The sequence below is a fragment of the Anomaloglossus baeobatrachus genome, chromosome 5, assembly GCF_048569485.1.
Source record: "Anomaloglossus baeobatrachus isolate aAnoBae1 chromosome 5, aAnoBae1.hap1, whole genome shotgun sequence".
NCBI classification, from domain to species: Eukaryota; Metazoa; Chordata; class Amphibia; order Anura; family Aromobatidae; genus Anomaloglossus; species Anomaloglossus baeobatrachus.
The window spans coordinates 236053995-236079965 of NC_134357.1; the positions used below are offsets into that span (position 1 = coordinate 236053995).

Below are 25971 nucleotides of genomic sequence, written 5' to 3' on the forward strand. Positions count from 1 at the left end.
AAGATCCGGGCGGTCGGGGAGATGCCAGGGAGTGTCGCTGAGAAGTTGGAGAAGCTCTGGGTACCAGGCTCTCCTGGGCCAGTCCGGCGCCACGAGGATCACGGGAATTCCCTCCGCCTTGATTTTCTTGATTACTCTCGGAATGAGAGGAAACGGAGAGAAGATGTAGGGCAGGCGAAACTGCGACCACGGGAAGACTAGAGCATCGGAGCCGAGCGCTAGTGGGTCTCTCACCCGGGATATGAAGGGATGTACCTTGGCATTTATCCGAGACGCCATGAGGTCCACATCTGGGAGTCCCCAACGAAGAGTGATCTGATGGAACACTTCGTCATGGCGGGACCATTCCCCTGCCGCTAGACCCTGTCTGCTGAAAAAGTCTGTGGCCCAGTTGTCTACTCCCGGAATATGGACAGCTGAAATAATGGGAATGTGCATCTCTGCCCAAAGAAGAATCCTGGATACTTCTTTCATCGCTGCCCTGCTGCGAGTTCCTCCCTGACGGTTGATGTAAGCCACAGCCGTGACATTGTCTGACTGGATCCGAACAGGGAGACCCAATAGCAAGGGCTGAAAGTTCTGAAGGGCCAAAAATATGGCTCTGATCTCTAGAACGTTGATGTGAAGGTAGCATTCGGAGGGAGACCAGCGTCCGTAAACTGTGTGGTGGAGAAACACCGCTCCCCAGCCTATGAGGCTGTCATCTGTCGTGACTACTTGCCAGTGGACAGGACAGAAGGACTTCCCTTGAGATAGGGATGAGACTTGAGTCCACCAGACGAGGGAGTGGAGCGCAGTCCGAGATAAGCGGACTGACTGGTCTAGAGAAGCTGGATTCTTGTCCCAGGAGGATAAAAGATCCAGTTGTAGAGGGCACAGATGGAATTGGGCAAAGGACACTGCTTCCATGACTGCCACCATCTTGCCTAACACTCTCATCCCATTCCGAAGGGATGTGTGATGGCGGGAGCGCAGGGATTGGGCGGCCCGGATGAGGAAACACCTCTTGTCCTCTGGAAGAAAAACCCGGGACTGAACCGTGTCTATCAGCATACCTAAAAAGGTGATGCGCTGACAAGGAATGAGGGATGACTTGTTGAAGTTGATAAGCCACCCTAGCCTTGACAGCGTGTCTAAGCATATCTGCACGCTTTCTGAGCAAACTTGGAGGAGAGCTCCCCTTGACAAGTAGGTCGTCCAAATAGGGAACGACCAGAACGCCTCTGGGGTGCAAAATGGACATGACGGCCGCCATGACCTTTGTGAAGACCCGAGGCGCAGTGGTCAGTCCAAAGGGGAGGGCCCTGAATTGGTAATGACGGTGTCCTACGGCAAAACGAAGGAACCATTGGTGGGATACACATATGGGAATGTGTAAATAAGCATCTTAAACATCTATGGATGATAGAGGCTAGGAATTCTTCCGGTTCCATGGCGGCTAGTACTGCTCTCAATGACTCCATTCGGAAGGTCCGAATGCGTACGGATCTGTTCAGTCTTTTGAGATCCAGGATAGGGCGGATAGAGACATCTTTTTTGGGAACGACAAAAAGGTTTGAATAGAAACCTTTGCCGCGCTATTCCAGGGGCACTGGAATGATAACGTTTGCTTTTTGTAACGAGGCTATGGCCTGAAATAAGGCCTGGCTTTGCGTTTCGGACTTTGCAGAAACCTGCTGGCTGGCAGGGAATGGAAATCGATCTTGTAACCTGAGGTGACGATTTCTCGAACCCAAGCATCGTGAGTGTGGTCTAGCCAGATATCCCGAAAAAGCAGAAGCCGCCCTCCAACAGGAGTCGGATCTGAGGGATACCTGGCGTCATGCTGAGGGGGCCTGTGCAGGGCGAGGTCCCTTAGGTTTAGGTTGTTTGGAGTGGGAACGCCAAGAAGAGCCCCTTGAGGGGCCAGATCCTCGATCTGAGCGTTGGGACGATCCTTGTACTGAAGGTTACTTTTTCCACCAGTCGTCTCAGATATGAGTTTGTCCAGGGATTCTCGAAACAGGCGAAGATCATGGAAGGGGAGTGTGGACAGGGATTTCTTGGAGGCACTGTCCGCGTCCATATCTTTACCCACAGGACTCTGCGGGCACAAACAGCATTGGCTGCAGTTAGGGCTGACAAACTAGCTGCATCTAGGGAGCCGTGAAGGAAATAATTAGAGGCTAGGGAGATCAAATCAAGGATCTCAAAAGCCTCCGGAGGAATATTACAAGAGCGAAGCATCCTGCGTAGGTTCTTACTCCACACACCCATAGCTCTCGCGACCCATATCAAGGCAAACAGGGGGCGAAGAGAGGAGCCTGAAGCCTGGAAAATAGACTTGACCGCCGCATCAACTGAGCGGTCGGATGAGTCCTCGAGAGACGCGCTGCCTGAAACGGACATAACCGTGCGTTTAGCCAGCCTGGATACTGGCGGGTCAACAACGGGGGGTACTGACCAGGTCTTAACCATTTCAGATGGAAAAGGATAAGCGAATGAAGTGAAAGGTTTTATATTAAACCTTCTATCAGGGTGATCCCACCGTTTAGACACGATTTGACGAAAAACCGGATCCTGTGCAAAGGACTTAGGAGGCTTCTTGGCCCGCTTGATTGCCGACTGAGAAGTCGGGTCCGGAGGCTGATCAGAAATCGACAAAGAGTGATTGACAGCCGAAATTAGTGTCTTCTATATGCCTAGGCTCGGAAGGGTCATCTGAATCAGAGTCAGAGTCTTGGGAATCGTGACTACTAAAAGTCACAGAGCCTGGGTCAGACTGACCATCATCCGAGTCGGAAGAGGCGTAGAGGTCGCAATGGCGCCTCTTGGAAATAGCCCTTTTACGTTCTGGGGAAGAAGGACCAGACGAAGCAGGCAGGCTCCTCTGAAGGAGCTGAGCCGGGGGAAGGCTGCCTGAGGTTTGGGATATCGGAGTGACAAGGTCATCTATCCTTTTAGACATTAGAAGAGCCCATACAAGAAGAACGTCATCAGACGGGGGTGCTGCCTGGCCAGTGGCCGGGGCAGAATCCAAAACCTGCGCGGCCTCCTGGTCCAGCAACTGGGTCTGTTGTGACACGGTAGTAGGGGCATCGCAGCCCCGGCATAGTGGATAGCTTCGGCCATTAGAAAACGAGCGTCCACAGGTGGTACAAGCATAGTACAGATCCGTAGAGGACGCCTGGGAAGCTTTATCACCCTTGCGGTTACGCATGTCAGCAACAGAGTCCCACAGCCCTTTATAGGGATATGCCGCTGTTAGTATGAGTGAGGAGCCACTAGCAGTATTATAAAGTGACTGCTATGCAGAGCCGGTATATACACCGATAGCAAAATGGCATATACAGTCAGTCGGCATATACCTGCAGGCAGAGCCAGTATATACCGCTAGTAGCTGATATACACCGCTAGCCAGCAGGCACACCGCTAGAGAGATAGCGATATACCGCTGAGCAGAGCAGTATATAGTGCTGCAGAAGTGCAGAGCCAAGGAGGCGATCTCACCCGTGTCTGCTCCCCACGTGGAAAATGGCGTCCAGTGTTCCTGGCAACCTGGAGGAGAGAGACGGCCCCCGGAGACTGATTGGTCTCAGGGCTGGGACTAAGCTTGACGGCCAATCGGAAAGGAGCTGCTCCTGAGTGAGGGATCGGCTTCCAGAGCAGTGAGAGGGGGCATTGCTAGAATGCAGGCCGAAGCCGGGGGCTAAATTAATGATGCTCCCCGGGATCACGACCTGCGTCGCCCCACCGGTGCCTTTCCAGGCAGCGGTTTGGATGCAGGGGATAGATGACTCGTCGTCTCCCTACCTGCTCCTGGTTCCATCTGAAGACGCGTCGGTGATAGATGCGGGGATCTCAGGGACGCATCTTCGGCTCAAGGCTAAAGCAGGTCCTCGGCTCTGCTTAGCCCTCTGGAGCTACCTTGGTGTGAGGTGCTTCCAGGGAGCCTGGAGGGGTACGCAGACATGACCACTTGGGCGCGAGGGAAGACTGACGGCTTGTGCACGCCAGGTTTCCTCTGCCCGTACACGGGGGGGGGGGGGGAAACGGGGGTAGCAAGGCACCCTGGTATTGCCCCATAATCAAAAATAGAATGAACAAAATAAAAAATAAAAAACAAAATAAGCTGGCCTGAGGCACCTGGCAGGGCAAGGCCAGACATGTCAGCCTCACTGCTGACACTAGAAAAAACGGAGCTAGTTTCCTGCCTAGCTAGGGTATATGCTGTGGTGGGGGAGGAGCTAACACTTTTGCAAATCTAGTGTCACGCCTCCCTGGAGACATCAGAATACCCACTGTCTGTGTCCCCCAATGAAAAGGCGAGAAAGGAATTTTTTTTTACTTTTATTTTATTTTACTAGTCCCCCTAGGGGACTACATGGATCAGCAATCCAATCGCTCTGCCATATTTTCAGATCACAGCTACAGAGCCGAGAACTGCAGATATGGTGCTTTACTTTCAATGCCGGCATTATGCCAACAAGGAGAGAAAGTGACTCATGTTAGCTACAGGTATCATCACATGACCCTGTACTACTATGGCAACCACCGGAAGTCACGTGATCACGCACATGACTTCTGGTGGGGGCGGCGGTAAGTAAAAGTAATGGCCGCACGCATATACATCTCGCTGCCAGATTTTGGCAGCAAGATGTAAGGGGTTAAAAGTTGCAGATGGAATGAGATTCCACTCTTAACTTGCAGGCATACATGTCAGCTGTTGAAATCAGCTGATATGTGCGCGGATGCAGGCCGCAGCGATGATAGTGACACGATCCATGACGTACCCAGTACGTCATGGGTCATTAAGGGGTTAATAAGTGTGATCATAGTTTGCTTCTGCTCTGATAAATTCTTCCTGATGACATTAGAGAGGGAAAGTGATGGTCAGCCGAGGGCAGACACAAGTAGCTACATTCCTGAATGTAATAGGCAAGTCTGACCAGGGGGATGTTCCTAGGGACATTATACAGCTGGCTCTGTAAAGAAGGCTGAGGGATTAGACTAGTTCAGCGTAAGATCAAATCAGGTAGGGTTCATACAATACTGTTATTACCAAAAGTCTGTTTGCATCCTCCAGCCCTGCTACAGTTTACTGACAGGTACCTGATTGATATCCTCAGTGATGCTCTCATCTTCTTGTGGAGAGTACTCTGGACTTGAACATCTCGCTGGGCTATTTACACCACTTGAGTCATCTGTCAAAAAAAAGAGCAGTTGAAAACAATGGTGGTGATTTAACAAGAAAAATGCATTATATTTCAGAAATCTGCAAGGATATCTTGATGACAGTGTGCCGCCAATGCAGTGGTCGAACCGCTCGGATCTAGGGTTCCTGTGGCTCGAGGGTCTCCGGACCCGTGGGCTTGCAGCCACTCAAATGTAAAGGGGGCTATTTACAGGGGAATAAGAGTTTGTGACGCCACCCGTGGTTCGCGGTAAGGGGAGTTCCGCCGCTGCCGATGGGAGTACCAGGGGCAGACGGAGTGTGGCAGCCAGAAGACGTTCCCTCCACGGGTAGGGGAGGCCCCGGGACTCTGTATGGTGGGATGCTGGTTGCAGGGGAGCGCAGCGCTGGTTGGAAGCAGGGGAGGACCATGTACTCACTCAGAAGAAAGCATATAAGGAATTGCGCAACCGACATAAAGTAAATAATGATTTATTTATTAAGTGATTCAATAAACAAAAAATAAAATGATGGGCATGACATCAGCAGGGAAGTGAAGACAAAGGACAATTGTTCCACAACAGGTCAGTATAATTGCAAAATCTACTATCAGAATATTATATGAAGCACACATGCACAAAGTACACACAGAATAATAAAAAATGGAATCCCTCAATGTGTTCAGCAAGATAAACTAGGGGCCAAAAGGCCACATGTAAAAGTAAAATTCAAAAGGCAGGGAGTGCGAGCAGAAACCCCCTTAATACAGTAAATAGAAGGCAAATAAGAATTGGCTCCTACGCACGTTTCAACGTGCAGTCTTTTTCCAGGGAGATGTACTCACTCAGGCAGTATCGGTGATGGTGCGACCGAAAAGCAGACTCTGACAACAAGGTAAACCAAGTCTCTGGGTGCTGGTGCCCTCTTGGGGGAGCCCATATAGCCGCTGCCCTCTTGGGGGAGTCCTATAGTACGGCCGGGTGGTCCGGAGCCTGCCTCCGTGCACAAATTAGAAGTATTCTCGTGGCCTGTTTGCGTAAAGCTGTCCGGGCCCCGCTCCCTACTTGTTGGTAGTGGAGCTGCGTTCTCAAGGGCTCACGCTCAGGATTTCTGTGGGCTACGTCGGTTGGACAGGCCTATCACCCTCGTTGCACTAGTGTCCATGATCTAAGAGCTTCTTGGGGACAGTCCATAAAGTCACTATCCTCCACAGGTTAATTGCCGGGTTGCCTGAAGCTACTACCCGACCTAGGGTCCTGTACCCCGCCGTGCTTTCTGCCCTGGACCGGTTAGTAGACTCGAGCTGCTGACCGTCCTCCAAGACCAGGTTTAGGCACCCAGCCTCAATATCCTGCGAATGGGTCTCCGACTCCTCTGGGCCCAAACCACCATCTGCGACCCAACCTGTAACCCCCTGGGAGCCACACACTCCCAGCTCCTCACTTCTCGAGGGCTAACACTCTACTCTCTACTTCTCCTTCCTTCCCTCCGACCAGTCTGCCTGACCCCTAGGTGGGCAGCCCTATTCCTGCTCAGCAGCCCACTGGTGTGTCTGTCAGGCTGTGGTGTGAGGTGTGGTAGGGATTTGGATGCGGATGGAGGCAGTACTATAGGTTGGGAACCCAGAACTATGGGGGGTTGAGCCCTGCACTAAGGAGCAACAAGTGCAGTACCCTGTGACGCCCTGTCTAGTCCAGGGGCGTCACAACAGCAAAGTCTGAGAATTCTAAACTGTTGTTCACATCTTCAGGATTTTTTTGCTTGTAGATAAAAATCTACAGGATGTCAATTCCTTCTGGGTTTTTGTTCCCTGCGTTTTCCCCGTTCGGAAGGAAAAAAAAACGCGCATTTTTTCCACAGCGGTTTTTTCCTGCCAGAACAGCTACAGATTGTCTGCAACCAAATTTGCAACAAATGCACATAGCCTTAAAGGTACTAAGACAGAACAGAATCACTGTTCACACCAAATACAGGGGCTAGTGCATCATGGCAGCTAATCGTTTAAGTGAACCTTTCCATCTACCTCCGCCCATTTCTGACTCTATGAAGCCAGAGCGTCAATGAAAGAGGGGTGTGGGGAAAGGGGGTTGGGAGATACAGGCAAAACAAGCAGGTGAAAAGGTGCAGAATGAATATAAGTATGTATCAGAACCTTCTTCAGAACACGTGGTTTCTTACTTGTGTTCATCAGTTAATCAGTTAATCAGCCAGCAATTTTCATGCAGGACAATGCCCCCTGTCACACAGCAAAATGGGTAAAGCAGTTCCTTGAAACAGAAAACATTGAAACAATGAAATGGCCAGCCCAGAGTCCTGATCTAAACCCAATAGAAAACCTCTGGAAAATCCTTGGTGACAAAGTTATGGCCAAGAAACCCAGAACCGTCAAAGAACTGTGGAAGAGACTGGAAGAAGAGTGGACCAAAACCACACCAGAGCAGTGTGAGAGACTAGTGATGTTCTGTGGCTGCAGATGTGCTGAAGTCATTCAAAGCAAAGACCTGTACACCTCCTAGAAATTGATGACTGTTGTTACCTTCAGAAAATGTAGCTATAATCTTTCTCTGTGCTGCAGTCATTGTTATTCTCTAGTTATGGTCATCATATTTTGGGCAAAATAAAGGTTTTATGTTGATAAACTTTGGATCTTTTGTAAAACACTGTCCTAGCGGCATGGTGCCCCCCTTACACAAAACCTTCAAATGTTCATCAATGTAGATTACATTATTTCTTGTTCTCTAATTCTGATCTCCAGTGTATATCACATCACACATTTTACAAATACTGCTCACTATGTTAAATCGTATGCTCAAAATCTTTTTCGTCGTTTTTTTTTTACTGTGAGCATCAGTATTAACTTACCTTAGGATAAATAGGAACGAATAATAGAATTAAGATATGCACGTACCCTGCGGTTCCTCCATACACCTTCTGGTTTGTGGATCTTCACCTATAAATTTCCAAATCTGCAAAAATACAATGATCAGTTACTGCCAACCTTCTAGGAAAGCGACACCATCAATAATGAGGTACACTGTACAACGCCCCAGCAATGTTTACCTCTCCAGTAAGTAGGTGAATCACTTTGTTGCTCAGATTAAGGATTGTTCTTTCACGGTTCTTTTCAGAAGACTGGGTATTAGAAGGAGACCATGTGGTGGGGTCTTGTTCCTCGCAGGAGGTCTCCAGTTCACTCGGAGAAATCCTGCATGCAACAAATTCACCAGATTTCTTCACGACCACAAAATCCTATATGGTAAAAAAGATGGGATTTAATATAAGCAGAACAGGCTCACCTTCAGTGACAGATGAGACTGGTGTGCATGACAAAACACTCAGAATTTCCATGCTTTTTTAAAAGATAAGAATGCTGTGACATTATTCTTGGGGTCCTTACCTCACCAGTCAGCAGGTAGATGATCTCAAGGGTGAGGTTCAATATCTCTTTACTCGTGTGACCAGTTTCCTTCTCCATCCTGAAGAACTTTTGGCCTGTGGTCCAGGAAAATGGCACTTTCCTAAAAGGGGAGTACTGAAAATAGTGGTATAAAAAGCAAATATGATTTCCAAGTGGGTAGCAAGTAGGAATCTTTAAGAGGCGTCTACAGTATCACCACCAAACTAATGTTGACTCATCCCCTGTGATGCCATCTATTCACCAGTTGGGTTCAGACCCTACAATGTCCTAAATTCATATACACCAGGTGTCACCACATTAAGGCTCTGTGCGCACTGGGAAGTGGAATTTTCTTGAGAAAATTCCGCATGCCCTCAAAGATTACCGCACCCGCGGTAAAAAACCGCGGGAAACCGCACCCGAAAACCGCATGCGGTTTGCCGCGGTTTGCTGAGGTTTTACCGCGGTATTATTCGCGGTATTGCCGCGGTTTTGCCGCGTGCGGGTTGGGATGTGCTTTATTGCATTCAATGCAATAAAGCACATTGAAGAAAAAAAAAAAAAAAAAGTAATTTAATTCTGAGAGTAGATAGACAGAAGAATAGATAGAGGGATAGATAGATAGACAGAGGGATAGATAGAGAGATAGATAGATAGAGAGATAGATGACAGATCGCTGCATTTCCCACGGTCGGCAGTGAGTTCACATTACCGGCCGTGGGAAATGACCGGTAATTACCTCTGCTGCTTTCATTCAGCCTGTGTCTGTGACAGTCGCGGCTGGATGGAAGCAGCGCTGGACGTCGGACCTGGATTACGCCGGAGCTTTGGTGCGGGAGGGGTTAATAAAATGGTGAACGAGGCTTGTTTGTTTTATTTAAAATAAAGGATTTTTCGGTGTCTGTGTTTTTTTCACTTTACTTACGGGTTGATCATGTCAGCTGTCACATAGACGCTGCCATGATCAAGCCTGGGGTTAATGGCGGTGGTCCCCCATCACCATTAACCCCTTGTATTACCTTGCCACCACTGCTACACGGTGGCAAGAAGAGCCGAGGACACGCCGGCAGTGCCGCATAATGGATGCGACAGTGCCGGGGCAGCTGCGGCTGATATTCTCGGCTGCCGGAGGGGGAGTGAGGCGGGGGACATTACCCCTGCCCCTCTCCTTCCCCAGCCTGAGAATACCGGGCCGCCGCTGTGTGCTTACCTCGGCTGGACGGTAAATATGCAGCGGAGCCCACGTTCTTTTTTTCCTATATTTCCGTTTTCTTTCTATGTGTGGTCTATGTGTCTGTGTCTATGTGATCTATGTCTGTGATGTGTTCTGTGTCTGATGTGTGTGTGTTTACTCTGCACGGCTTCCTCTTCCTGTAATGACATCACTTCCCTGCAAAACCGCAAGCAAGCGATGCACATTACCGGAGGTAAACCGCAAAATACCGCAGGGAATAACGCAGGAAAACGCAGTGAACCGCACAGAATTTGCTGCCTGCGTTATTCCCTGCGGGATTTCTTGATTAACATTGAGTCAATGGAGTAAAATCCCGCAGCGCTGTGCGGAAAAGAAGTGACATGCACTTGTTTTTGCTGCGGGATTCCCGCAGCAAAACATGCAGCTGTCAAATTCCGCCCAGTGCGCACAGGATTTTTTTTCTCCATAGGATTTGCTGGTGATTCACTGCAGAGATGTTATGAACATTTTCTGCAGCGAAACATGCAGCAAATCCGCGGCAAAATCCGCGAAAAATCTGGTAAGTGCGCACATAGCCTTAGACAGGGAAGAACATTTTCAAAGAAATTTAAAAAAAAAAATGAAATAAAAACCCCATAATAATATGAGGAGCATGGAAAGGCAGCCATTCCTTACAAGACTAATATGCAACATTCAGCTCCTCTTTGCAACCATCATCAATGGGGGGGGGGGGGGGATCTACAAACAAATCTCAAAGAGGAACTGATACATTCATTCCGTAAGCAAGAGAATAAATCTTATGTTTTGCAGAGCTGTCCGCATTGGTTTAATCTACAATATTAGATTATATTATAATCTCCTGAGATTGCTCCCCTCGATGCATAGCATTGCTCCAGCTACTCAAAGTTCAAACCAGGATTAATCTGAATAAAAGAACATAATACGTTTCTAGAGCGCATGGCATGAAAACCACCCTGCTGCTCTGGAACTATCAAATATCCGATAATTGTACTAACAAACATCAAAACTAGGTTAGGCTTCTTTCACACATCAGTTTTTTCCTGTGCAGCAGAATCCGGCGCTTTGCAGAAAAACCGCAACCGTTTTTTTTTTGCCGCCGGTTGCGGGGTTTTTGCATAGACTTACATTAGTGCCGTATTGTGCCGCATGGGCTTGCGTTCCGTCCGGTTTTTGCCGCATGCGGCAGATTTAGCCGATGCAGCAGCCGAATGGAACGTTGCCTGGCACGTTTATTTTGTCCGGCAAAAAAAAAACCGCATCGTGCCGCATCCGGCCGATGCGGCGCGATTTGCAATGCATGCCTGTGGACGCCGCATGCGGCATCCTGCGGCAAACACCGCATCCGGCAGCAACATGCGTTTTTTTCCACTGCGCATGCTCAGTAGCCTGCCGCAAGCGGCAAAGAAGGGAATTTTGTTACTTACCGTAAATTCCTTTTCTTCTAGCTCTTATTGGGAGACCCAGACGATTGGGGTATAGCTACTGCCCTCTGGAGGCCACACAAAGCACTACATCAAAAGTGCAAGGCCCCTCCCCCTCTGGCTATACCCCCCCCGTGGTATCACGGGTTCTCCAGTTTTAGTGCCAAAGCAAGAAGGAGGAAGCCAATAACTGGTTTAAACAAATTAACTCCGAATAACATCGGAGAACTGAAAAACCATTCAACATGAACAACATGTGTACCCGCAAACAACAAAAAAACATCCCGAAGGACAACAGGGCGGGTGCTGGGTCTCCCAATAAGAGCTAGAAGAAAAGGAATTTACGGTAAGTAACAAAATTCCCTTCTTCTTCAGCGCTCTATTGGGAGACCCAGACGATTGGGACGTCCAAAAGCTGTCCCTGGGTGGGTAAAGAAATACCTCATGTTAGAGCTGCAAAACAGCCCTCCCCTACGGGGGTGTCACTGCCGCCTGCAGGACTCTTCTACCTAAGCTGGCATCCGCCGAAGCATAGGTATGCACCTGATAATGCTTGGTGAAAGTGTGCAGACTGGACCAGGTAGCTGCCTGGCACACCTGTTGAGCCGAAGCCTGGTGACGTAATGCCCAGGACGCACCCACGGCTCTGGTTGAATGGGCTTTTAGCCCTGAAGGAACCGGAAGCCCCGCAGAACGGTAGGCCTCTAGAATTGGTTCTTTGATCCATCGAGCCAGGGTGGCTTTAGAAGCCTGCAACCCCTTGCGCGGACCAGCGACAAGGACAAAAAGTGCATCGGCACGGCGCATGGGCGCCGTGCGGGAAATGTAGATTCTGAGTGCTCTCACCAAATCTAGCAAACGTAAATCATTCTCATACCGGTGAACCGGATGAGTGCAAAAAGACGGTAAGGAGATATCCTGATTAAGATGAAACGAGGATACGACCTTAGGGAGAAACTCCGGAATGGGGCGCAGCACTACCTTGTCCTGGTGAAACACCAGGAAGGTAGCCTTGGATGACAGAGCTGCCAGCTCAGACACTCGCCGAAGCGATGTGATCGCAACGAGAAACGCCACCTTCTGTGACAGGCGAGAAAAAGAAACTTCCTTCAGAGTCTCGAAAGGCGGCTTCTGGAGAGCAACTAGAACCCTGTTCAGATCCCATGGATCTAACGGCCGCTTGTACGGGGGTACGATATGACAAACCCCCTGCGGGAGCGTGCACACCTTAGAAAGACGTGCTAGCCGCTTCTGAAAAAACACGGATAGTGCTGAGACTTGCCCTTTGAGGGAGTCGAGCGACGAGCCCTTTTCTGACTCCTATTGTAGGAAGGAAAGAAAAGTAGGCAATGCAAATGGCCAGGGAGACACTCCCTGAGTAGAGCACCAGAATAAGAAAATCTTCCACGTTCTGTGGTATATCTTAGCAGACGTGGGCTTCCTAGCCAGTCTCATGGTGGCAACGACCCCTTGGGATAATCCTGAAGACGCTAGGATCCAGGACACAAAAGCCACCCAGTCAGGTTCAGGGCCGCAGAATTCCGATGGAGAAAACGGCCCTTGGGACAGTAAGTCTGGTCGGTCTGGTAGTGACCACGGTCGGCCGACCGTGAGATGCCACAGATCCGGGTACCACGATCTCCTCGGCCAGTCTGGTGCGACGAGTATGACGCGGCTGCAATCTGATCTGATTTTTGCGCAGTACTCTGGGCAAGAGTGCCAGAGGTGGAAACACATATGTGAGCCGGAACTGCGACCAATCTTGCACTAAGGCGTCTGCCGCCAGAGCTCTGTGATCGCGCGATCGTGCCATAAATGCCGGGACCTTGTTGGTGTGCCGAGACGCCATTAGGTCGACGTCCGGCACCCCCCAGCGGCAACAGATTTCCTGAAACACGTCCGAGTGAAGGGACCATTCCCCCGCGTCCATACCCTGGCGACTGAGGAAGTCTGCTTCCCAGTTTTCTACGCCCGGGACGTGAACTGCGGATATGGTGGATGCTGTGTCCTCCACCCACATGAGGATTCGCCGGACTTCCTGGAAGGCTTGCTGACTGCGCGCCCCTTCTTGGTGGTTGATGTATGCCACCGCTGTGGAGATGTCCGACTGGATTCGGATCTGCTCTCTTTCTAGCCACTTCTGGAAGGCTAATAGGGTAAGATACCCTGCCCCGATTTGAACATCGATCTGAAGGGTGGACTCCTGCTGAGTCCACGTCCCCTGAGCCATGTGGCGGAGACAAACTGCTCCCCACCCTGACAGACTCGTATCTGTCGTGACCAGTGCCCAGGATGGGGGCTATGGCCACTATAGCAGAGAGTCCTCGGCCGTCTGGGAAAGGGAGACTTCCCTGTCCAGGGAGGTTGACTGCCCGTCCCATTGGCGGAGAATGTCCCATTGCCGATGGCGCAGATGAAACTGCGCAAAGAGAACTGCCTCGATGGCTGCCACCATCTTCCTTAGGAAGTGCATGAGGCGCCTTAAGGGGTGCGACTGGCCTTGAAGGAGAGACTGCACCTCTGTCTGCAGTGAACGCTGCTTGTTCAGCGGAAGCTTCACTATTGCTGATAGAGTATGAAACTCCATGCCGAGATACGTTAGTGATTGAGTCGGAGACAGATTTGACCTTGCCAAATTGATGATCCACCCGAAAGTCTGGAGAGTCTCCAGCGTAACATTCAGGCTGCATTGGCATGCCTCGAGGGAGGGTGCTTTGACGAGTAGATCGTCCAAGTATGGAATCACCGGGTGTCCCTGAAAGTGCAAGACTGCTACCACTGCTGCCATGACCTTGGTGAACACCCGTGGGGCTGTCGCCAGACTGAATGGCAGAGCTACGAACTGAAGATGTTCGTCTCCTATCACAAAACGTAGAAAACGTTGGTGCTCCGTAGCCATTGGCACGTGGAGATAGGCATCTTTGATGTCTGTTGAGGCAAGGAAGTCTCCTCGAGACATTGAGGTAATGACGGATCGGAGGGATCCCATCCGGAACCGCCTGGAGTTCGCATGCTCGTTGAGCAGTGTCAGGACCAGAACGGGACGGAAGGAACCGTCCTTTTTTGGAGCCACAAAGAGATTGGAGTACAAACCCTCGCCCTCGTTCCTGAGGGGGGACAGGGATCACCACTCCTTCTGCTCTTAGAGCATCCACCGCCTGCAGCAGGGAAATGGAGTCGGAGGACGAGATTAGAACACTGTCCTGTGCACGTGAGCACAATGTTCGCCACCCACCGGTCTGTGACCTGTGGCAGCTAAATGTCGCCAAAGGCGGGGGGTTCTGCCATCAACCGCGGATGCGGAGAGAGAGAGAGAACTGAGAGTCCTGAGGAGACCGCCTTGTAGCGGTTCCTCCGACTGCCTTCCTTGGGCGTGATTGAGCCCGGCCGGAATCTGAGCCCGTCTGAGGTTTAGTAGCCCTTTTGCCCGAGGACAATTGGGACCTACCGGAGCTTGGGAAGGACCGAAACCTCGACTGTACTTTTAGGACAGTATTAACAGGGTAAGTCGCAGTGCAGACATTGCGGGTTACGGACGCCTCTGCGGTACAGATGTCCCTGTGCTCAAGGCCAGCTGCGCAAGAACAGCTGAAAAGGTTAGGTTGCCTATACGGCTGTGGATGCCGGAGCAACCGACACGCCGATAGCTTCCTAGACAGATTTCAACCAGAGTCCATCTGTCTGTGACTGGCGTCTTTAAGTGAAGCCCCATCTTCAGTGTAACTATGTCTCTAGACGCAAGCCTGGAGATTGGAGAATCCACCTTTGGACCCTGGGTCCAGCACTGACCGCGTCAGGGGAAAAGGGATAACGTGTATCCTAAAAACGTTTGGAGAAGACGCTTATCTGGTAAGCGTGGTGTTCCTGGACTGCTTCTCTGAAGTCAGCGTGGCCAGAAAAATACTCAACATCTGTGTGAGATACTGAAAAGGGACTTCTCCTGTTCGTCTCCTATCTCCACTGGGGGAGCTGAGGGAGAAAGATCCAACCTTCCATTGATGGGCGGTATAGGATCATTCCGTATGGCGTTACCACCCGGTGTATCCGGATCGATAGCTATGTCAGTATCAAAGCCCTGAAGAGCTGCCTTTTGGTCAAGTAGATTGCCCATGGCCTGTCTGGACTGCAAGTCTCTATATTATGACTACTCCGTCCCTGTCCATGGACAGGGTTGACAGGTGGTTTCTTTGGCCACAACTAGTAGAGACCCAGGCAGACGAAGTGCTAGAGACCCCGGCACGTGCTACGGGGGAGCATGCACACAATGGGACGGTGTCATGAACAGCATCCCATGTAGTAAAAACAGCACTGAAAATCTGTGTTGCCGTTTTGCCGCTGCCGACTAGCTATCTAGAATTATATAGCCAAGATTGGTGACCGTACAGTGCAATGTATAGCATACAGGCATAAAGTACAAATGACCACTGCAGCACAAGCAATACAAGCAGCATAGAAGCCTGTGCCCTGGCACCCCTGCTCTTCTGCTGCTGTATACTAGTCATCTAGGGGAATATAGCCAAGAGTGACCCTACAGTGCAATGTATAGCATACAAGCACAAGTACAAATGAACACTGCAGCACATGCAATACAAGCAGCATAGAAGCCTATGCCCTGGCACCTCTGCTCTTCTGCTGCTGTAGACTGGTCATCTAGGGGAATATAGCCCAGAAGAGTGACCATACAGTGCAATGTATAGCATACAAGCACAAGTACAAATGCACACTGCAGCCCATGCAATACAAGCAGCATAGAAAAAAAAACCTGTGCCCCAGCACCCTTGGTTTTCTGCTGCTGTAGTCTAGCCATTCCAGAAGAATATAGCTAAGACTAGCGACTGTACAGTGCAATGTATAACACATAAACACAAATGAACACCTCAGTCGTGCAAAACAAGCAGCCTAGAAAGCCTGTGCCTTAGCACACCTGCTTTCCTGCTGCTGATGTGTCGCTCCCCAAGCGGGCATATAGCGACCTGTGCAGTTAAAAACAACACATGTACACACTGCAGTTATCTGTGGTCAGCACTATGTGTGCCGCTTACCGCCCGCCTATAAGCGGGTGTATGATCGCCACCGTCCTGCCTGGTTGCTGAAAATCCGAGCTCGGACTTCAGTAATGGCTGCCGGCTTCTTCCCCAGCTCATGTGAGGAGGGGCGGGCCGTGGGCGTGCCCCCAAGGCAGAGCGGGAATCCGGCGCCCGACAGTGTGCAGTGAGGGCTGGAGCATGTAAAAAGGCTCCAGCCCTCGGCGCTGCTGATTGCTCAGCGCCTGTCCCCTTCCCTGAGTGACAGGGAGGGGGCGGGAACGAAGCGGCACTAGGCCGCAGAAGCCGGGGACTGGATTTATAAGCGCCGCCGCCGTAAAAGCGCGGTCGGCGCCCAGTCCCCGGCGAACTACAAGTCCCAGCCGCGCCGCCGCTCCCGGAGCGTCCGGCGCGGTAGTTCCCAAAACACAAAGTCACTCAGCAAAGCTGTAGTGACTGTAACCCATTACTGTCCCCGGCGCACTAGCACACCCAGCAAGTCTGGAGTGTGCTGTGTCCGTGTGACCGGGGACACAGAGTACCTGTAATGGTGCAGGGCCATGTCCCTGAACGGTACTCCAGCTCCGTATCCAACAGGTTCAAATGGGTCTGTGGATGGAGCCCGGCGTCAGAGCTTTGAGGCCGGCAGGATCCCACTTCCACAGAGCCCCTCAGGGGGATGTGGAAGGAAAGCAGCATGTGGGCTCCAGCCTCCGTACCAGCAATAGGTACCTCAACCTTACAACACCATCCAGGGGTGAGAAGGGAGCATGCTGGGGACACTATATGTGTCCTCTTTTCTTCCATCCGAAATAGTCAGCAGCTACTGCTGACTAAAATCTGTGGAGCTATGCATGGATGTCTGACCTCCTTCGCACACAAAGCTAAAACTGGAGAACCCGTGATACCACGGGGGGGGTATAGCCAGAGGGGGAGGGGCCTTGCACTTTTGATGTAGTGCTTTGTGTGGCCTCCAGAGGGCAGTAGCTATACCCCAATCGTCTGGGTCTCCCAATAGAGCGCTGAAGAAAACCCGGATAGGCCGCATGTCAAAAACTTATGCAAAGGATGCGTTTTTGTCACTGCATCCGTTGCATAGGTTTTAGAGCCGGATTGGCCGGGTCTGCTAAAACCGGAGGTGTGAAAGCAGCCTTAAGAGGGAGAGGTTTTGGATTTACAAGTTATCTTTACCAGTTCCTGAAGGATCAAACCAAATGTGTGTTGATCAATTTATTTTTTTTTAATATACATGACTCAATACACATTTTGTGGAGTTATGGATTTTTTTAAATTTTATTGGGGTGGGGGGGTGTTTTTTTGCATTTGTGTTTTTTTAATTTTGGCAACATCTATTATTTCTGTATATGGTGTGTGCATGTTTAAATTGCCTGTTAATTAGTACTAAAGCGGGCTTTACACGCTGCGATCTCGCTAGCGAGATCGCAAGCGATCGTACCCACCCCCGTCAGTTGTGCGTCACGGGCAAATCGCTGCCCGTGTCGCACAACCTCGCTTACCCCCGTTACACGGGCTTACATGTCCTGCGACGTCGCTCTGGCCGGCGAACCACCTCCTTTCTAAGGGGGCGGGTTGTGCGGCGTCACAGTGACGTCACACGGCAGGCGTCCAATAGAAGTGGAGGGGCGGAGATGAGCGGGACGTAACTTCCCGCCCACCTCCTTCCGCATTGCCGGTGGAGGCAGGTAAGGAGATGTCCGTCACTCCTGCGGTGTCACACACAGCGATGTGTGCTGCCTCAGGAACGAGGAACAACATCGCTAATTCAAAGAGAACAATTTTTTGTTTTAGGACAACCTCTCCGTGACAAACGGTTTTTGCAGCTTTTGCGATCGTTTTAAATCGCACATAAGTGTCACACGCTGCGATAGCGTTAATATATCGGATGTGCGTCACTAACAACGTGACCCCGGCGATAATACATTAACGATATCGTAGCGTGTAAAGCCCTCTTAAGGGTTAATGAGTACTAATTCACCAGAGGGTTAACTATAAGATACTATGAAGTCTTTTGTCCAACGTGAAGAAGAGCGGTCCGCTTTAGAAAAGAATTGTATCATGTTCTTTTATTCCAATAAATCCTGGGTTTAACGTAATCTGGCTGAACCAGATGACAATTTTGTGGCTTTCCTTTGCCATCGATGAGTGCAGCAATCGTCCTCCTGTAATTGCACAGCCTTCTCAGGTGAGCCTCGCAGACATTTGGCTCGCTTTCGCTGAGCTCTACGGGCTTACACAAGGAGCGCTCCGGAGTTTCTCGCTTTCAAATGCTAAGCACCGGATTTATTTTACTTATACAGCACTTTACATACGTGATCATCACTGTCCCCATTGGGGTTCACAATCTACATCCCTATTAGTATGTATCTGGCATGTGGGAGGAAATAGAACAGGGAGGAAACCCACACAAACATCAGGAGAACATACACACTCCTGGCAGCTGTTGTCCTTGGTGGGATTTGAACCCAGGACCCCAGCGCTGTTAGACCTTAGTGCTAACCACTGAGCTGCCCATTAGGCAGAAATGTGTTGTCATCAGTCAGGATCTGTGTCGAGGCGACAGCCAGAAGACTTGTAATATAAGGGGTAACACTGGAAATATTGTCTTTACATACACCTGATCTTGTGAATACAAGTGTAAAAACGTCTGCATTGCTGATAATTGTAGCTCAGCAACAATAGAAACCTGATCTAAAAATACTGGAGCAGCAAACTGAAAAACAATTTGTGGCAATTTCCAAACTTTTGGCCATGACTGTACTCAAAACATAACAATACACAATAATACATACAGTGTGTCACAAAGTGAGTGCACCCCTCACTTTTTTGTAAAAATTTCATTACATCTTTTCATGGGACAACACTGAAGATATGACACTTTGATACAATGTAAAGTAGTCAGTGTACAGCGTGTATAAGGCTGTGTGCGCACAGTGCGTTTTTGATGCATATTTTGGCACAAATCTGCACGCCAGCAAAGTCAATGAGAGTTCTGAAGTGCTGTGCGCACGTTGCTTATGTTTTCTTTGCAGAACAGAATCTGCAGCATGTCAATGCTCGGTGCGATTTTAGTCCTTGCACCCGTTGACTTCATTAAGAAAAACGCATGATATAAAACCGCGTGCGTTTTTTGGTGCATTTTTCTGCCAGAAGGTGCAGATTTGCTGCAGAAAATGTGTGCACTAAATCTGCAAAGTGCACATATAGCCTTGCAGTGTATATCTGGTGTGCCCTCTAAATAACTCGACAAAGTCATTAATGTTTAAACAGCTGGCAACAAAATGAGTACACCCCTAAGTTAAAAAGGCCTAAGTAGCCATTTTCCCTCCCGGTGTCATGTGACTCATCAGTGTTACAAGATGCTTATTGAGCACAGTGCAGGTAGTGGAGAATAACGGATAGGCCTGGCCACGCAGACTGTGAGACGAGTGCTCATACGGTTCAGATTTGACTTCTGATTGAAACCCCCTTCCTAAGGCTGTGCATGGGGTTTACAGGGATGGACCCAGGCTATAGTGGTATGTGATATAAGTATATAATTGGTTGGCTTGGTTCATTCTTATAATATTGTCACAGAGGGTCGCACCACCTGTACACAGATCAATTGCCCTAACCTTGTCTATGCATTTAATATCATTTCTTCCTGCTTCGGCCATCTGCTGAGTAAATTGCATATATGGGGGGAGATGATGCAAAAAGACTAAGGACATGGATTACTGGAACCATGGTCTGATGAATGAGAAACTTATTTGTTTCAGTTGGTGTGAAGTGTGTATGGAGGCAACCAAATGAGGAGTACAAATACAAGTGTGTCTTGTCTACAGTCAGGCATGGTGGTGGGAGAGTCATGATATGAGGCTACATAAGCGCTGTCGACTGTGGGGAGCTACAGTTCATTGAGGGTATGAAGAATGCTAAAACATGTACTGTGACATACTGACCCAAAGTATATTGCCCTCCCTTCAGAAAGCGGGCCACAGGACAGTATTCCAACCCCAAACATACCCCCAAGATGAGCACTGCCTTGCTAAAGAAATTGAAGGTAAAGGTGCTTTCACACTACGTCTTTTTAACATGAGTCCTGAACGTTTTTTTAACGCAGAAACGGATCCAGTGCAAATGCGTTTTCATTTCAATGCATTTGCAATGGACTCGTGTCAACATGCGTTCACCTGCGTTTGCGTGCGTTATAGTGAGGATCCAGCGATTTGCAGTTTTTTAACATCTTTCAAAAACGCTACTTGTAGTGTTTTTGAGCTGCGACCAACTTCTGCAAATTGCTGGATCCTGACTATACTGCACGCAAACGCATGTGAACGCTGGCGTGCTGATAGGCAGGATCCTGCTTGCTCTACTGAGCATGCCCAGAAACCAGCCTCGCATGATCAGTCTCCCTCTGCTCCCTCTCTCTCCTTCCTCTCTCTCTGTCTCTCCCCCACCTGAGAGCTGCGGACACTCGTAACCAAGGTAAATATCGGGTAACCACTTATCTTAGTTACCCGATGTTTACATTGGTAACGTGTGCAGGGAGCCCGGCTCCTAGCAGCTGCAGACGCTTGTAACCAAAGTAAATATCGGGTATCCAAGCAAGTATACCTGATGTTTACCTTGGTTACGAGCCTCGCAGCTGTCAGATGCCGGCTCCCAGTCTGGCACGTTTAGTTCCCCTCACTCCCGATCACATGACTCCAATGCCCGCCCCTAAACATCCAGTGACAGGATCCTGCAAAGTAACACATGCGTTTGCATGCATTTTTTGCTGTAAAAGCAGGATCCGCTTTTGCAGCAAAAAAACGTTCAGGACGCATGTTAAAAAGACGTAGTGTGAAAGCAGCCTAAAGGTGCTGGACTGGCCAAGCATGTCTCCAGACCTAAACCCTATTGAGCATCTGTGGGGCTTCATGGAATGGAAGCTGGAGGAGCACAAGGTCTCTAACATCCACCAGCTCCATAATGTCATGGAGGATGGCAGAGGATTCCAGAGGCTCCTGTGAAGCTCTAGTGAACTCCATGCCCAAGAGAGTTAAGGCAGTGCTTGAAAATAATGGTGGCCACACAAAATATTGACACTTTCGGCACAATTTGTCCTCCCCACTGCTGCCGCACTCTGCCCACGCGCCGGCACCCTCCCCACTGCTGGTCGCACTCTGCCCGCTCACCGGCACCCTCCCCACCGCTGGCCGCACTCTGCCCGCTCACCGCTGGCCGCACTCTGGCCGCTCACCGCACTCTGCCCGCTCACCGGCACCCTCCCCACCGCTGGCCGCACTCTGCCCGCTCACCGCTGGCCGCACTCTGCCCGCTCACCGGCACCCTCCCCACCGCTGGCCGCACTCTGCCCGCTCACCGCTGGCCGCACTCTGCCCGCTCACCGGCACCCTCCCCACCGCTGGCCGCACTCTGCCCGCTCACCGCCGGCCGCACTCTGCCCGCTCACCGCCGGCCGCACTCTGCCCGCCGGCCGCACTCTGCCCGCCGGCCGCACTCTGCCCGCCGGCCGCACTCTGCCCGCCGGCCGCACTCTGCCCGCCGGCCGCACTCTGCCCGCCGGCCGCACTCTGCCCGCTCACCGCCGGCCGCACTCTGCCCGCTCACCGCCGGCCTCCCCACTGCTGGCCGCACTCTGCCCGCACACCGGCAAACTCCCCACTGCTGGCCGCACTCTGCCCGCTCACCGGCACCCTCCCCACCGCTGGCCGCACTCTGCCCGCTCACCGGCACCCTCCCCACCGCTGGCCGCACTCTGCCCGCTCACCGGCACCCTCCCCACCGCTGGCCGCACTCTGCCCGCTCACCGGCACCCTCCCCACCGCTGGCCGCACTCTGCCCGCTCACCGGCACCCTCCCCACCGCTGGCCGCACTCTGCCCGCACACTGGTACCAGCACTGACTGCGCTCTGGTTGTACGCCTGCACTATATATAGCCATATACCAGCACTGACTGCGCTCTGGCCATGGGTACCGGGGGCGTCTCCGCAGCGTCACCAGGGCTGGAACAGCTTCTGTCCGTTCTGTACTTACCGTTTCCAGCAAGCTGACACAGCCCACGCGTGCGCCCTGATTTCCTGTGTCCACAGTGGCAGAGAGCCCTGCTTTCACTAGGGATCATGTGATCTCTGACTCCTCCCCTCCCTCTGACATCATCGCAGGTCCTGTTAGTACAGAGCTGTTCTGAGTGCTTTTCCCTCCTAGCCTATTGCTGAGCAGCCCTGTATACATAAAGCACCCTCCCCTTATGGGAAGCGCTTGGGCAGCATTTCCTTTCCTTAGGTGTGTTGTGTTGTCAGTGTAGGGGTCGCGCTGCGTGCCTCTTCCGAATATGTCATTTCCTATCCTCATGTTTCTTCTTGTTTGCTGAGCCTCCGGAACCGCTGCTTCTTTGTTACCTGCAGGCTGTGCCTCCTTCCTGGTCTCCAGCTCCACTCTTGGTTCCACGTCCACAGAGCCTTGTTGTATCAGTGCCACATCCGGAGGAGCCACTTCCCCTTCTTTCATGTTTGCCATGTCTTTGCATGTTGTGCAGTGCCACTGTTGGGGTACACTAAGGCTAAGTTCACATTTCCGCTAAAATCTATCAGTCACAATCCGCTGCTCTTGTAAACAGCGGAATCCGTTTAGCGGATTCTGCTGCTCCCATAGACTTGTATGAGCAGCGGATTGTGACTGATGATGCTGCGTTGCACCCTCCGCCCGACTGATCAGTCGTGGAACGACTGACCGCCGGGCGGGAGGAACGCAGCATGTAACGTTTTTTGAGCAGCGAGATCCGTCGGATTTCGCTGCGCATGCTCTCTGGCTCCCTGCACACGTCACCAGCTTTGGTTGGTTACCCGATATTTACCCTGGTTACGGTGCAAGGAGCCAGCGCTAAGCGGTGTAGGCCCGTAACCAAGGTAAATATCGGGTAACCAAGGTAAACATCGGGTGCTTTGCTGTTACCCGATATTTAGGCTGGTTACGTGTGCAGGGAGGCCGACACTTCCCCGCTCGGCCCCGCCCCCTCCCGCACTCCGCACATGTGTGTACACACACACACCTGTCCCCAGCCATGCAGACAAGCACTGCCACTGACACCCTCGTCTGGCCCCGCCCCCCGCTCGGCTCCACCCCCTCCCGCACTTTGCATGTGCACACACATACATACATACATACATACATGCACATACACACACTCACTCACAGATACACTCACCTGTCCCCAGCCATGCAGACCGCAGCACTTCCACTGACATCCTCAGTGCCTGGCCCCGCCCCCCGCTCGGCTCCGCCCCCTCCCGCACTTTGCATGTGCACACACACACATACATACATACATACATACATACATGCACATACACACACTCACTCACTCACTCACTCACAGATACACTCACCTGTCCCCAGCCATGCAGACCGCAGCACTTCCACTGACATCCTCAGTGCCTGGCCCCGCCCCCCGCTCGGCTCCGCCCCCTCCCGCACTTTGCATGTGCACACACATACATACATACATACATACATACATGCACATACACACACTCACTCACTCACTCACAGATACACTCACCTGTCCCCAGCCATGCAGACCGCAGCACTTCCACTGACATCCTCAGCGCCTGGCCCCGCCCCCCGCTCGGCTCCGCACCCTCCCGCACTTTGCATGTGCACACACATACATACATACATACATACATACATGCACATACACACACTCACTCACTCACTCACAGATACACTCACCTGTCCCCAGCCATGCAGACCGCAGCACTTCCACTGACATCCTCAGCGCCTGGCCCCGCCCCCCGCTCGGCTCCGCACCCTCCCGCACTTTGCATGTGCACACACATACATACATACATACATACATGCACATACACACACTCACTCACTCACTCACAGATACACTCACCTGTCCCCAGCCATGCAGACCGCAGCACTTCCACTGACATCCTCAGCGCCTGGCCCCGCCCCCCGCTCGGCTCCGCACCCTCCCGCACTTTGCATGTGCACACACATACATACATACATACATACATACATGCACATACACACACTCACTCACTCACTCACAGATACACTCACCTGTCCCCAGCCATGCAGACCGCAGCACTTCCACTGACATCCTCAGCGCCTGGCCCCGCCCCCCGCTCGGCTCCGCCCCCTCCCGCACTTTGCATGTGCACACACATACATACATACATACATACATACATGCACATACACACACTCACTCACTCACTCACAGATACACTCACCTGTCCCCAGCCATGCAGACCGCAGGACTTCCACTGACATCCTCAGCGCCTGGCCCCGCCCCCCGCTCGGCTCTGCACCCGAACTCCGCCCCCCGCACACAACGGAATCCGACAAAGAATTCTTTGTCATCCGTTGTACAGCGTTGAACAGCGCATCAGTCACATGCGTCAAGCGACGCATGTGACTGATACAAATCAACGGAAATGTGAACTTAGCCTAACCTGAGACTTTGCTCTTTTCTTGTGACGCGGTGAGCCGTAACCACTGTCTGGGAGATCGTGCATTTATGCCCCCTGGGGTTGGGCCACACATCCCCTGTATAGGGGTTTGCTCTCGGTTGCTCCTCCAGGGGACTCCGGTGCATGGTCCGGTGGAGCCTCTCTCGGTCACCTTCGCACTCCTTTCCTATTTAAGGATTGTCAATAAACGCAGTCTATTGCTCACCATCTACCCTTTCCCGTGTCCTGCTTGTGATCAGCTACTGCAGGGTCTAGTGGGCTCACACATCCACGCTCGTCGTGCTGCGGTGAGCGTTATACATTCACCTGCACTATATAGCCATACACCAGCACTGACTGCCCTCTGACCATACACCTGCACTATATAGCCATACACCAGCAATGACTGCGCTCTGGCCATACACCTGCACTATATAGCCATACACCTGCACTATATAGCCATACACCAGCACTATATAGCCATATACCAGCACTGACTGCGCTCTGGCCATACACCTGCACTATATAGCCATATACCTGCACTATATAGCCATACACCAGCACTGGTTGTACACCTGCACTATATAGCCATATACCAGCACTGACTGCCCTCTGGCCATACACCTGCACTATATAGCCATATACCAGCACTGACTGCCCTCTGGCCATACACCTGCACTATATAGCCATACACCAGCACTGACTGCCCTCCGGCCATACACCTGCACTATATAGCCATACACCAGCACTGACTGCGCTCTGGCCATATACCTGCACTATATAGCCATACACCAGCACTGACTGCGCTCTGGCCATACACCTGCACTATAAGGCCATACACCTGCACTATATAGCCATACACCAGCACTGACTGCGCTCTGGCCATACACCTGCACTATAAGGCCATACACCTGCACTATAAGGCCATACACCTGCACTGACTCCGCCACACACCTGCACTATATAGCCATACACCAGCACTGACTCGGCTATGGCCATACACCTGCACTATATAGCCATACACCAGCACTGACTGCGCTCTGGCCATACACCTGCACTATATAGCCATACACCAGCACTGACTGCGCTCTGGCCATACACCTGCACTATAAGGCCATACACCTGCACTATAAGGCCATACACCTGCACTGACTCCGCCACACACCTGCACTATATAGCCATACACCAGCACTGACTCGGCTATGGCCATACACCTGCACTATATAGCCATACACCAGCACTGACTGCCCTCTGTCCATACACCTGCACTATATAGCCATACACCAGCAA

General features: G+C 51.3%; 1 protein-coding gene across 1 annotated transcript in view; it reads right to left on the reverse strand.

Annotated features, from left to right (window-relative positions):
- Window positions 1-22326, reverse strand: part of LOC142311096 (uncharacterized) — a 37589-nt gene extending 15263 nt beyond the window's left edge. Inside the window, exons 1-5 of the mRNA XM_075349191.1 lie at window positions 22250-22326; window positions 8550-8684; window positions 8213-8401; window positions 8061-8118; window positions 5092-5183 (exon numbers count right to left, since the gene is read on the reverse strand). Coding sequence (XP_075205306.1) covers window positions 5092-5183; window positions 8061-8118; window positions 8213-8401; window positions 8550-8627 — 417 coding nt within the window. The 5' untranslated portion in view covers window positions 8628-8684; window positions 22250-22326. The remainder of the gene's footprint in view (window positions 1-5091; window positions 5184-8060; window positions 8119-8212; window positions 8402-8549; window positions 8685-22249) is intronic.
- Between the last annotated feature and the right edge of the window lie 3645 nt (window positions 22327-25971).